This window comes from Mytilus edulis, chromosome 8 (genome assembly GCF_963676685.1).
Source record: "Mytilus edulis chromosome 8, xbMytEdul2.2, whole genome shotgun sequence".
In the NCBI taxonomy this organism is placed as follows: Eukaryota; Metazoa; Mollusca; class Bivalvia; order Mytilida; family Mytilidae; genus Mytilus; species Mytilus edulis.
Window position 1 is genome coordinate 13,166,160 of NC_092351.1, and position 12,797 is coordinate 13,178,956.

Sequence of the window (12,797 nt, forward strand, 5' to 3'; positions counted from 1 at the left end):
AATACGCATGAAATATTTTGCAATATCAAGCAAACAGTAATTGATAGGAAATTACACAATCAATTCTTTATCTTTTCGGCAGTACGTTACCATTTGATAAGTTTCTGTGAATGTTGCACCAGGAAGCCGACAACCAAACATTTGTTTTTGTTTGAACATTTTCAGTATGATTATTTAAAAGAGGACAAAAAAAAACATTTTAAAATCGATACAAACTCAATAAATGAAGATACATATTTTTGTTTATTTTCTTTGGTTACATCTTCTGACATCAGACTCGGACTTCTCTTGAACTGAATTTTAATGTGCGTATTATTATGCGTTTACTTTTCTACATTGGTTAGAGGTATAGGGGGAGGGTTGAGATCTCACAAACAAGTTTAACCCCGCCGCATTTCTGCGCCTGTCCCAAGTCAGGAGCCTCTGGCCTTTGTTAGTCTTGTATCATTTTAATTTTAGTTTCTTGTGTACAATTTGGAAATTAGTTTGGCGTTCATTATCACTGGACTAGTATATATTTGTTGAGGGGCCAGCTGAAGGACGCCTCCGGGTGCGGGAATTTCTCGCTACATTGAAGACCTGTTGGTGATCCTCTGCTGTTGTTTTTTATTTGGTCGGGTTGTTGTCTCTTTGACACATTCCCCATTTCCATTCTCAATTTTATATGACGTTATTTTTAGTATGAATTACGTTATAGTATTTATTTTTTATGCACTGGAATCAAAATAAATATTTTGTTAATTATCATATCAAAACATGAAATAAGGTTATTAACCATTCGTTCAACATATAAAATGAAGATTTAAAATGATACTATGATTAGAGACTTTCCGTTTTGAATTGTAAAGCTACATGAGTGCAGAATGAGAATGGATCTCGTTCAATAATGTTTATATGAAGAAAAGAAAGTTAATGAATTTCTTTTAAGTTGACACAATAATCATCTCTAGTTTATATTTCACACAACCATGCAATGTGGAAAACAAACCCCCCAAAAAGTTATAACAAACTTAAATCCTTTTTATAATATATTCACCTGAAAGTGTTACATAAATCAAGTTTAGAGATATAATATTCCATAAAAGAGGTCAATATTATTAATTAACAAATACATGTAACATACATGTATCATGATAATCATATGATACTTCAGTGTATCAAAATGTAATGAGTATATCTATAAAATAAATATAGATATTCGACTATAATATTTACAGTACATATTTAACATTACACAGATAAATTCTTATAAAAATAGATAGATATGTAAATTTGTATTGCACATGTTCAAAATTCAAAACAGTAAATCAATTAGACTTTTCACAGCTTTATTTGAAATAAAAACATAACAATGTTTAACAGAAAAAAATATATTTGTAAGTAATTATTTGAGAAAATCAGATACGAAAAATGGACAAATATACCTCAACTTTTGGTTGATATTAGCGAGCTGATTGTGAAAATAATACATTATAGCATGTCCCATATGCTAACGCCGCGCGCGCGCTGTAAAATGTGGATTATTCGATCCTGGATAGATAAATTCGAAAAATGAGAAGTCACTATGTAAAACGTACACAATCAAACTAAAGCCCCGCTATACGAACAGTGTCAAATACACAAAATAAAGCCGACCGTAAACTTTTTAAACAATTCATTTCACATTGAAACAAAGTTTTGCCTCTGTCAGAGTAACAAACAAATTGAGGGTAAAACAAAATAAGTATGTTCTCATGATTTTTTATTTATTTCATCTATGAATGACAAGTCAGCAGAAATCATTTTTTCTAATTCAAGGTTTACAGACTTAATATACATTTTGGCTGCTTCATCCTTTAATCAGTGACAATGTTCAACTCGGTTTTATCAAAATTCTGGTATATAGAAGACATAAAAGCCTCGTTGTTCATAGCTAACTCTTTCAAAATGAAGGCATCCTTCGTAAGTTGTTGTGCGTGACAAAACGAAATTGAAAATAACTCGCTCGTTATGGTATTGTCTTTCAGAATTAGTTCTTCGATACTCCCGCCAGAATTGCTCCAGTGATGCCCATTGTAAATGCTATCACAAGGATCAGTAAATTATATGTACCCTGAAATAAAAATGATAGAATATTTCTTATGCAGTGTTGCGTCATGTCGCTACATGATATTTAAACGCCTTCATCTAGCTGAGTTACTCTATTAACGGAGATAATTTGCCAGACATCAACGTAGAACTTCACTTTACATCGTATGAAGATTTTCTATGACAATATGATGTATTTATCTACAATGTATATGCGCGACTAAATTGTCTGACAGTCAAGAGTCATAAAGGAAAAAATACACAGTCCACGTGATAACATCAGTATTGATATTATTGGTCGTCATAGTGTTGATCATGTAGAAATCAAATTTCAACATCTTCCTTTTTAATCATTAGACAGATGTCGTTTATCTATGAGTTTTTATAATAAACTAGATGTGTCGGAACGACAAGAATTATCCCAATCGCAAAAGAAAATGTTCAAACCACAAAGCCCGTAATTGTTTTACTGATAGGAAAAAAACGTTAACTTGATTAGAATCTCATCATAGTAGACCAGGCATGGGGTAATCGTAATCAGTAATCGTAATCAGCTGTAATCGATTACATTTTGCAGTGTAATCTTATGTAATCAGTAATCATGCCATTTCTGATTACAAGTAATCATAATGTAATCGATTACATTGCAAAACACAGGTGTAATCCTGATTACTTTTAGATTACTTTAAAATTACATTCATATGATTACTTGCTGATTACAAATCTTGTATATATATGAAAATAGTTTTTGATAGACAAGAAAATAAGAAAATGTAAAGCTTGAATGAAGAATCATGAAACTGGTATTCACAATGATGGGACCTTGTTTCATGTGATAAATTGTATCATCTATATAAAAAATGTATATAACCAAGTGTTCTATTTTGTAAACAGTTTACTAAAGGCAATTGCCTCTCCAATATTTCATTGTGAGATTGAGCTCTTATGATACAAGAATATGCCTTGAAAGCATTGTTTTCCCTTGATTGAAAATTCTGATATTAACTCCAATTTCATAAAAGTTTACCCAATACTTTAACATAACTACATTGAAATTAACATGCAGAAAACATTTAGTTCCAATTTGACTTTGATTGTCGACGTAAATATATGAGCCCACTTAATTAAAAATGGAAGTTAAAACCAGATTTCATTTATTGACAACTATCAGTATAAACAAGTACATGTACAGTGTAAACATATGGCATACTATTACAAACAATGTGCATAGTAAACAATAGGTGACGTCAGAAGTTTCATCAATACAAAATATCTTTTATTACAATAAACTGTTGAGAAATGTATATACTTTCCTAAGTTACAAAGCTGTTTTGTGTTTTCACCTGACAAAAACTCTATTAATTATTAATTAGATCAAGTATTAAAAATTTTCAAACAAATAATGACAATCAACCATTTCTAACTTTATTGATATTTTATTAAGACAATGAAAAGTTTAATACCCAAGCTCACCTATTGTTTGTAAAAAAATGGAATTAGTGATTTACACCTGTAAAAACATTAATGGATGTGTCAATTATGTCCCAACAGACAATCAAACTTTACTTAATTAATTTTTCTCTATTTGTTCAGCGTTTTTGTTAATTAGGCAGTTGGTTGAAAATTTGTAGAAAAATCAAGTTATATATTTACATAGAGAAAGAACATGTACACTTGTCTATAGTTATTGTTAACAAATTACACATGTTACACTGTACTTGTCTATTAATTCTTTATTAAAATAATTTTTGAATAAATTAAGGCTTTTAAAGAAATCCCCAAAGTTAGCTTTTTTGTGAGGATAAAAAGTTATAAAAACTTTGATATTGCAATATACAATGTAATCATAAGTAATCTAAAGTAATCATGATTACTTTAAAGAAAAGTAATCTAATATAATCGATTACATATGAAAAAGGGTGTAATTGTAATGTAATTGATAACATTTTATCAGCAAAGTAATTGTAATTTAATCGATTAAATTTTAAAGTAATCTACCCCATCCCTGTAGTAAACCCATTTACAAAAAATCCCTCAATACGTGAAGGCGTTTAGAAAAACAATCCGTATAATTGGTTGTTGCAGAATGACGGAATGACAAAATGACTGATAAGTGTAAAAACTATATAGGTCAAACTTCAAAGTGGGAGGGCAATTTAAAATAAAATGCAAATAAATGCAAATGAGACAATTATATAGCAAAGATAAGGTAGAAGTTTGCAATTGTGGATGACCATATCGCATCTTAACTGGACATCGCTATTTCGTATTCTGTTTCAAAAGCACACAGATGTTACAAAAGGATAATCAATGTTTTACCTTAGCCGTATTTGGCACAACTTTTTGGAATTTTGGATCCTCAATGCTCTTCAACTTTGTACTTGTATGGCTTTATAAATATTTTGATATGAGCGTCACTGATGAGTCTTATGTAGACGAAACGCGCGTCTGGCGTACTAAATTATAATCCTGGTACCTGTGATAACTATTACACGTCAGTATCTTTTTACCTTAATTTCTTTGAAGACAATAACGCCCCATAAAGAAGCTACAATCGATGGTCCAGTTGTAACAATAGGAAATGCTACTGGTATTGATAATGCTCTATTTGCTATAAACCAACAACTGTTTCCAATTGCCCACATTACACCAGATATCAAGGCAGGTATCATTACTTTTGGGTAGACCTTTGGTTTAAACTTCATAACTATAATGTATGTAACAAAAAATGTGGTACTTGTCAAATATACGCCACAAAAATCAGCAAAAACATAATCCAAACCTGAAATATAAAATGTATGATTTATACCAATGACATTTGTTATCAACTTGAAACTAACAAACAGTCGTTGCAATAAGATAGATATACTTATTTCAACACGATTGATTGAACAACATATGTATTTACGATTTTATTAATATTTATTATTACTTTTGATGTTACCGTACATTTAAATTAAAAATAAAATGTAAGGAACTCGTCTGTTATTTCTTTGCATCTTACTTATTTCTATATGCAGCTAACATTATTAACATCACATATTATTCATTTAAATGAAAACAAAGCAGTACAATTACAGAATATATTCAATATATGAAATATTTATATTTCATGCACAAAAAATTTAAGATCTATTTAACATGTTGTAATATGTTTCAAACTACCTTCTGCTATGGATGTACACTTTGTGTAGTTTATATGTTGAATGCATTTAGTTGTTACTACTTTGGTACATATTTTTTTTTATAACTATAATTCCTTTCTACCAATGTAATAATTTGCATCTACTAGATAATATAGATAGCTGTATTCTATTATCTGCACTATTTTTCGAGATTTTGTAAATGCAAAATATTTTGCAGGCTGTAAATACTTATAAATTTTCTTTTAAAATTGATACCATTTATTGTTGCCCCTGGGTAATGATCTCGATGATCTTGTACATATGTAGCTCCAGTAAACATTTGTCCATACATTAGACCAGAAAATATGCATAGAAGCAGTCCTCTGAAATGAGAAAGTCAGAGTTATAAACATTGCATCACTTTCATTAGAATTTGCAACGTATGATAAAGTAGTAAATAAAAGCATTTTACTAAAAAGATGTACTAGCAAAAGATTCAAAGATTTATCAAACCAACATGAGTCAGTTACTGTACCGTTGCTTTATATGTATTGATCAAGCCTCTTTAAAACTTTAATATACAGCTGCATACACGGTAAATAGATTTAGGAGAACAGATTTAAAGGCGCCATTGTACTCGTGAAATCTCAAATGCTGGGTGATATATTTGTAGGACTCTAAAGTGCGATGGGGACGCTAAAGTACGATGGTCACGCTAAAGTGCGATGGTCTACGCTAAAGTACGATTCCTCCATACGCTAAAGTGTGATGGTCCGCGAAAGTATAGACGAGAGAATTGTACTTGGATTATGACGTTAACAGTCGTTTATACAAACCAAAAAATGTATATGCCGGAACATAAATTAAGAACATTTGATTCATACTTTTAAACCAAATGTCCATGATTTAATTTCAGACCTAACCGTGCTTCGTCGGCTGAAGCAACTGTGTTGATTTATTTCGGATGCTGGAAGAAGGACTTGTGTCCTTCAGTCGACCATTTTACTTTATAGATGCTAAATAGGTTGAAAATAGTATACGCATAGGTATCGTAGATCCTGCTTCTATTGGCAGCGAACGGATGCACTGAAATTATTGTTTACAATTCAGTTTTACTTTATATAGAGGTTCCCGTTAAAATATTCTCGATTTTATTGAAAAGTAACGTCAGGAAAATAAAGGTTCATGTTTTTCAGCGTAAATTATAAATTGTCGGCTAAAACATAGTTTGTACAGTGCAGAAAAATATAACATGTTTTTTTTACGGAAAAGAGAAAGCTCGACGAATATCGCTTTTTCTCGCATTTAAGAATAAAGCTAAACACCTTGTACAAATAAATGTTACTTAATGTATTCAGACAATGTGGTCGGTCTTACAAATTTAGAAACTATCACTATATAAGCTTACCGATAAATCATAAAGCCTATCACATATGTTATACCTTCGCATTCTAGCTTTTGCAAATAGACTATTTTTTATTTTTTTTAAATCCATGTATTTAAATGTTTTAAACCGTCGACTTTAACATATTGGTCCATCGCACTTTAGCGTGAAATACCATCGTACTTTAGCAAACAAACAACCATCGCACTTAGCGTGAGACACCATCGTATTTTAGCGTAGCCCATCGCACTTTAGCGTGACCATCGCACTTTAGAGTACCATCGCACTTTAGAGTCCTACATATTTAAGACACACATTTTTCGGTTAGGTTGCATTACTATGTGTTGTGTTTTTGTAATTGCCACGCCATGGAAAACAGGTGTAAATATTAAGTGATGTAATTGCGTTAATTATACTTCCAAAATAATGTACATGCAAAATATAACATAACTGCTCATTCAGATATTTACGCACACAATTTTTCGCATACCAGGAGAGAGCATGTCAAAGTAGGAAATTTCGTCAATTGCAGTGTCAACTTTTATGCTACTGGCATTTTTTGGATATTCCTGAAAATATTGATGTGTAAAAAACTTTTTATTTAGTTAAATTGATGTAAATTGTTTAAAGATACAGTGCTCAGACATTGTGTCGATATTTAGATGAGTCCTGAAATCACGATTATAGCCTTATACTTTGTTTGTTTGCATTTGTTAAGAAAATAAATAGACTTTTTTTTATTAGCAACGTTGAATGAAATAATTCAGATTAATCTGTAATTCTTTTGGAATGTTATAGCAATGATTTATTAATCCTGAACATAAGAGAGATGTTGAAGAGCAGAAACATTGGAAAAGGACCAAGAATATATGTAACTATAAACTGGCCATCAATGTGCTTAATTGAAACAAGTACTAGAAAAGCAAATACAAAAAGTCTATGTTGCATAACTTACAGTTACCAACAAAGCTTCTGTCTCTTCGTCTTGTACTGGTGTTACTTCAGTCTTCACCATAACGAATACAAATGCACTACAAGACACCAAGAGAGGACGAGTTTCATAATAAAAACCAACTTCACCGATACAGTAGTGTATACATATGTATTATGCTGATCGAGTACATGTGAAAAGGAAATTATTGATCAAATCATTTGAATTTAATTGTTCTCATGATTTCTGTGTGCGTTAATGGTAGCAGCTTATATGTGTTGCTGTATAAGATTCCAATTCTAATACGAATAAAACAGGAAAATAACAAACATATTAATCTCCAAGGAAATGAAAAATATATTCTTTATGAAATGGCAATATCAAAAACTCAAACACATTCAACGAATGGAAAACAACCAAAAAGACCATACCACATAACACGATCTTGTTTGTGTAATTCGATTTGATTTTCATGAATCGTTGTAATTCAAATAAGCCGAGAAGTCACACGCTAGATGTAAATGTGTCTAAATTTCGTGAAATATGTTAAACAGTGCTGATCCTACCTGAGCCCCATGTTGCTTGTGCTTAATTTCAGCCTACTTCAAAGTTTGAAGTGCATTGGGTTTTGTTTTATTACGTTAGGAATGACATTTCCCTATGATTTAAAACCCCTTCACATTGTAATAACCTCTTGTGTTGTAATTAAGCTGACCTTAACACACAAATTGCAACCCCTAGGTAGTTCATGGTAATATGCTCTGGTATTGATTTGTCTACACCGAAAAACCCAAATCTGAAAAAAAAATTGTTTTTTATTGATGATGATGTTGATGATATAAGAACCTGAAATAAAATAAGAAAGTAATTTTACTTAAAAGGTATGTTGGCACGAAAAAGTCCATCCCAAGCAGTTCATGAAAATTACGTAGTGTAATTAAATAGATAGACACTAGTTATAAATGCTTTGAATGCAAATATTTGTAACATACTTTTCTTTAAATAAAGATTGTTACACAAGGAATTCCTGGATGCCTTACAGATTTTGACAGAATTTTTTGAATTTGTTAAGATCAATGTTTACTATATTAATCAAAGAACATATTGATCACCGATTTTTAAAAATGATCCAAACAGAAAAAATAATATAAATGATTTAATAAAACTGATAGAATTTACTTGCTAGTATAAGAATGTTAACGCGATAAATAAAACCGATGCCATTGGATTGATTTATGCACATCTTCTGTTAATTTATTGTTTCAAAAATGTAGTCAAAAATAAGTCTCTCCCGAAGGCATTGAACCGTATTTGACGCATCTTATCAGAACTTTCATTTTTTAATGATTTCACTACTTCGTTTTTGGTTTAGGCCTTTCAATCGTTTTGATTCCAGTGTTTACTGATCAGTCTTATGAATATCTGACACGCGTCTTGCTTGCCAAATTATAAACCTGGAATCTTCGATGAGGTTTTACGTAAATACTTAAAAAGTTTGTATGCTCAAATCTTATCATTCGTGAGTGATGCGTAGTAAATAGTGCATAATGAAAAAGGACCTGCATGTAACCAGTATATATAGCCAATTTTCCTGAGACAGTTGAAATCATGTGGTAAAATTTAAAAGGAATAAGTTTTTTTCAGAATTTTGCAAACCTTCCGGTAGACCATCCACTAAGGAGACATACCATAGACCAAATACCAAATCCAAGTCCCAATCCAATGGTCTTCACAATGGGAACAACACATATGTTTCCTGTAACAGTAAAAAAAAAACCTAGAAATATTTCATCCGAACAGCATTGTTGATGGATGGCAAAGATGGAACAGGACAATCATCCTTCTTAGAAAAAGGACATAATGAGTGGAATATATATACATATGTATATACTATAGATAATTTAGCTGATCTGTATCAATAACATCTTCATGCCTTATATATCATGTACTGTAGTACGCCGCTAGATTAAAACTGACGTGGAAAGGTAACACATGGCCAGCGAAAGCTCTTTTTTGAGAGCCCAGGTGGTCGTGTGGTCTAGCGGGACGGCTGCAGTGCAGGCGATTTGGTGTCACGATATCACAGTAGCATGGGTTCGAATCCCGGCAAGGGAAGAACCAAAAATTTGCGAAAGCAAATTTATAGATCTAACATTGTTGGGTTGATGTTTAGACGAGTTATATATATATGTATATATATATTTGCAATGAATGTGATGTATATAGAATGGATTAAAGCTAGCACGTTATTGTATAACAATTAGAATAGAGAATTTCGTTTTCAAACTGGCAATACACACATGCATATATACATATAATTGTTAGTTTACCTTTGAATAACTTATATTGAATCTGTTATAATGTCTAAAAAGATTTAAACTAAAAAAAGAAATAAAGTTAAAAAAAAATGAAAATAGAAAATAATTTACCGAATGCAAAGACAACTCCTCCAGTCATTGCTATTGGGAAGAACGGAGGTTGTTGTCGAATTAACTGAACCACAATTCCGGCAAGCATTACACCACTACAAAATATCCACTGGAAAAACAAGCCTGTAGGAGTGAAAAGACAATGAAACTTATAATTTCAACATATTTACCCCCCTCCAAAATATACAATTAATAACAGAATATATAATAAATAACAGTAATCAAAAAGAAACTGAACAAATCATAACGCTTGTATTTTACACACGAAATAGTTTGGTCAAATCATTTAAAAAGCACGCAAAATAGAGATTGTTTATTTACTCTTCGAACATAGCACTATTATTTTTGATTACATATGTAAATCTTGATCCGGTATTTAGCAAAACATGATTTATTTGTGTCTTTGGCAATCGTCTTAAGACTTTGGTGTCAGAAATTATGCCTTAACCATTCATTGTGTACATTATTTTTTTTAATATCATCACCAATTCTTTTAACAAATTAAACTACAATAAAATCTAAAAGTTTGTACTGTCATAATATTCTATGTAATTCCTTTCGATTGCTTACCATCACCCGTTTCGTACTTTTTAACAGGAAGTGGAACACTGCCAAAAAATAAAACTGCAATACCAGCTGCTATGAAGCCCAAGTATTCGGGTATTGTATCATCTGTAAATGGCACAGCTGTTGTATGAGTATATGTTGTATTATATGATTCTGTAGAATTCGTCCAAAAGGATGTCATATTCAATGGCACTGATGACGTCGATGGGATGTGTGAGCTCTGCCATGATGTAATATTTGAAGATGCAGTGGTCAATGCCATATCAGAAGTCCAATGTGTTGATGTATTATTATGATTCCATTCTCTATGTCATAATTAATATAAATTTGCATATGTCTTTAACATCATGTATATGATATAGATAAATTTCGAAAATAAAACATATAGGTTTTAATGTTGAACTGTTTAAAAGTGTTGTATTAAAAATCCATAAAGCATTAAACTATGCACTCCTATGAAATAATAAAATCGTACCATCGATGAATATATTTTTATCAAGAGTGAGAAAGATCGTCGATTTCCAGGGTAACCAATATAAAATTCAACCACCTAAATCAAAGTTTCAAAAATTGATTTTCCAGTTTAACATATTAATTTGTATATTATCTTCACCTTTTTTGAAATGTGATCATGGGGATGTTGCTGATTCTGCAAGGGATTACAAACAACACTATCAAAACATCAAAATGACTAACAATAACTATTCATGAAAGTCATTTCCCTTAGTGTGGACTTGATATTAGTGATGTATCTTACTGGAAGGTCGATGTAGGAGTCTAAACGTACATATTTAATCATTTATTACTTATATATAGGTCTAGCTTTATTTTTGAGAAGATAGGATTCACATTTTTTTCGTCTTTTACCGGATGCAACTTTTTGCTGGAAATCTGCCTGGCATCGAATTATGGTTTTGGATCAACTCATTGGTATTTTTTTACTTCTTGCAAAAAATCTTACCAGCTTAGAAATTATTTTAATAAACTGGGAATCGAAGATACAATTTGTTTATTATATCATTAAAAGGTTTACTGTGTGAAGAAACAATGTAACGCAAAACATAAATATGACGTAAAAGATATCATCAAAATGCAGATGTTTTTATCTACAACAATTGTATTATGTTGGTATATTGATATTTAAAATCAATCTCGATATTCTAATGTGTAACAATCTTTGATGACTACTTGTTGAACTCTAATGTAGTAGAATTCATTAAAACCTTCTCAAATACTAAGAACAATAACCAAATATCTAACTTAGAACAGGTATTTGATTTCACTTTCAAATACCTATATATTATTGCCAATTTCATATGCATGTATATTAATGACATCCTGTAACTCAAAAACCAATCATCGTAGTGAGTAATTGCATTCTTATGAGATTGGAATTTTTGATCGAAATACTACAGAGATTAGAAAGTTTACCTCATATCCTGATCCTTTCGTCGATGATGACACAAATGACAACGTCACAAACGTGATGCTTTCAACTTTCAAATTTATTTGAAGGACCTTTATTGTCAGATCGATACAAAACAGAAACACACCTAACAAAAACACAGACCACTATGTGTGCCTGTCATAGGTCCGGGGCTTGTAATTGCGTGCTTTTCGTTCGCTGTAGGTTATCATGTTCATTTTCCCTTTTTTCATACATAAAACAGGCTGTTAGTTTTATCATTGAATTGTTTTACATTGTTATTTCGAGGCCTTTCATAGTTGAGTATGTTGTATGGGTTTTGCTCATTGTTGCAGACCGAACGGTTACCTCTAATTGTAATTTTTCATGTTATTTGGTTTTGGTGGAAAATTGTCTTATTGGCCACTATACCACATCTTCTTATTTTTATCTACTAGTATACAATAATTAATAAAATATCCGAAAACTTCAAATAAGGTTATATTATTCAACTTTTTTATAAATGTTTTAAGGAAAACAAAAAGAAAAAAGAGGTTTCATTAATATGGTTCCTTTTATAATACGTGTAATTAGTTATAATATTTACCTTCTTTTAAAAGTAGTATTACGGTGAAAGGTTTATTTTATCAATCAAAAGATAATTGTGTGTCTATCTATAATAAGTTTGTGACAATACCCGATATAATCATATCTAGTATTAACGTTTATCAGAATAACAAGGAGATACAATAATAGTTAGTGTGTTATTGACCTAGTACGATACATTGAGTGTGTAAATTCGATACATATGGGGTTAGAGCGAACCCAATACAGAATGTACAGACCCCATACATGAATTATATTAGGTCACTAGTAAACTGTGCAACAC

At 31.1% G+C, this 12,797-nt stretch overlaps 1 protein-coding gene across 1 annotated transcript; it reads right to left on the minus strand.

The window, feature by feature from the left end:
- Window positions 1-1,368: 1,368 nt before the first annotated feature.
- Window positions 1,369-10,977, minus strand: LOC139484840 (transmembrane protein 144-like). The gene is made up of 9 exons (XM_071268834.1): window positions 10,507-10,977; window positions 9,937-10,059; window positions 9,164-9,263; window positions 8,223-8,303; window positions 7,532-7,607; window positions 7,051-7,145; window positions 5,469-5,575; window positions 4,578-4,849; window positions 1,369-2,092 (listed from the first exon to the last, which is right to left on the minus strand). Exons 1-9 carry the CDS (start codon window positions 10,763-10,765, stop codon window positions 2,009-2,011), a joined length of 1,197 nt encoding a protein of 398 aa, XP_071124935.1. The 5' UTR covers window positions 10,766-10,977; the 3' UTR covers window positions 1,369-2,008.
- Between the last annotated feature and the right edge of the window lie 1,820 nt (window positions 10,978-12,797).

Bases quoted from the DNA above. Each gene is read 5' to 3' on its own strand.
- LOC139484840 (XM_071268834.1), bottom strand. From the start codon at position 10,765: ATGGCATTGACCACTGCATCTTCAAATATTACATCATGGCAGAGCTCA. The intron at 9,264-9,936 runs GTAAATTATTTT...TTACTGTTACAG, and splicing joins AGGAGTTGTCTTTGCATTCG to GAAACATATGTGTTGTTCCC. The intron at 2,093-4,577 runs GTAAAAAGATAC...TTTTTATTTCAG, and splicing joins TTGTCTTCAAAGAAATTAAG to GGTACATATAATTTACTGAT.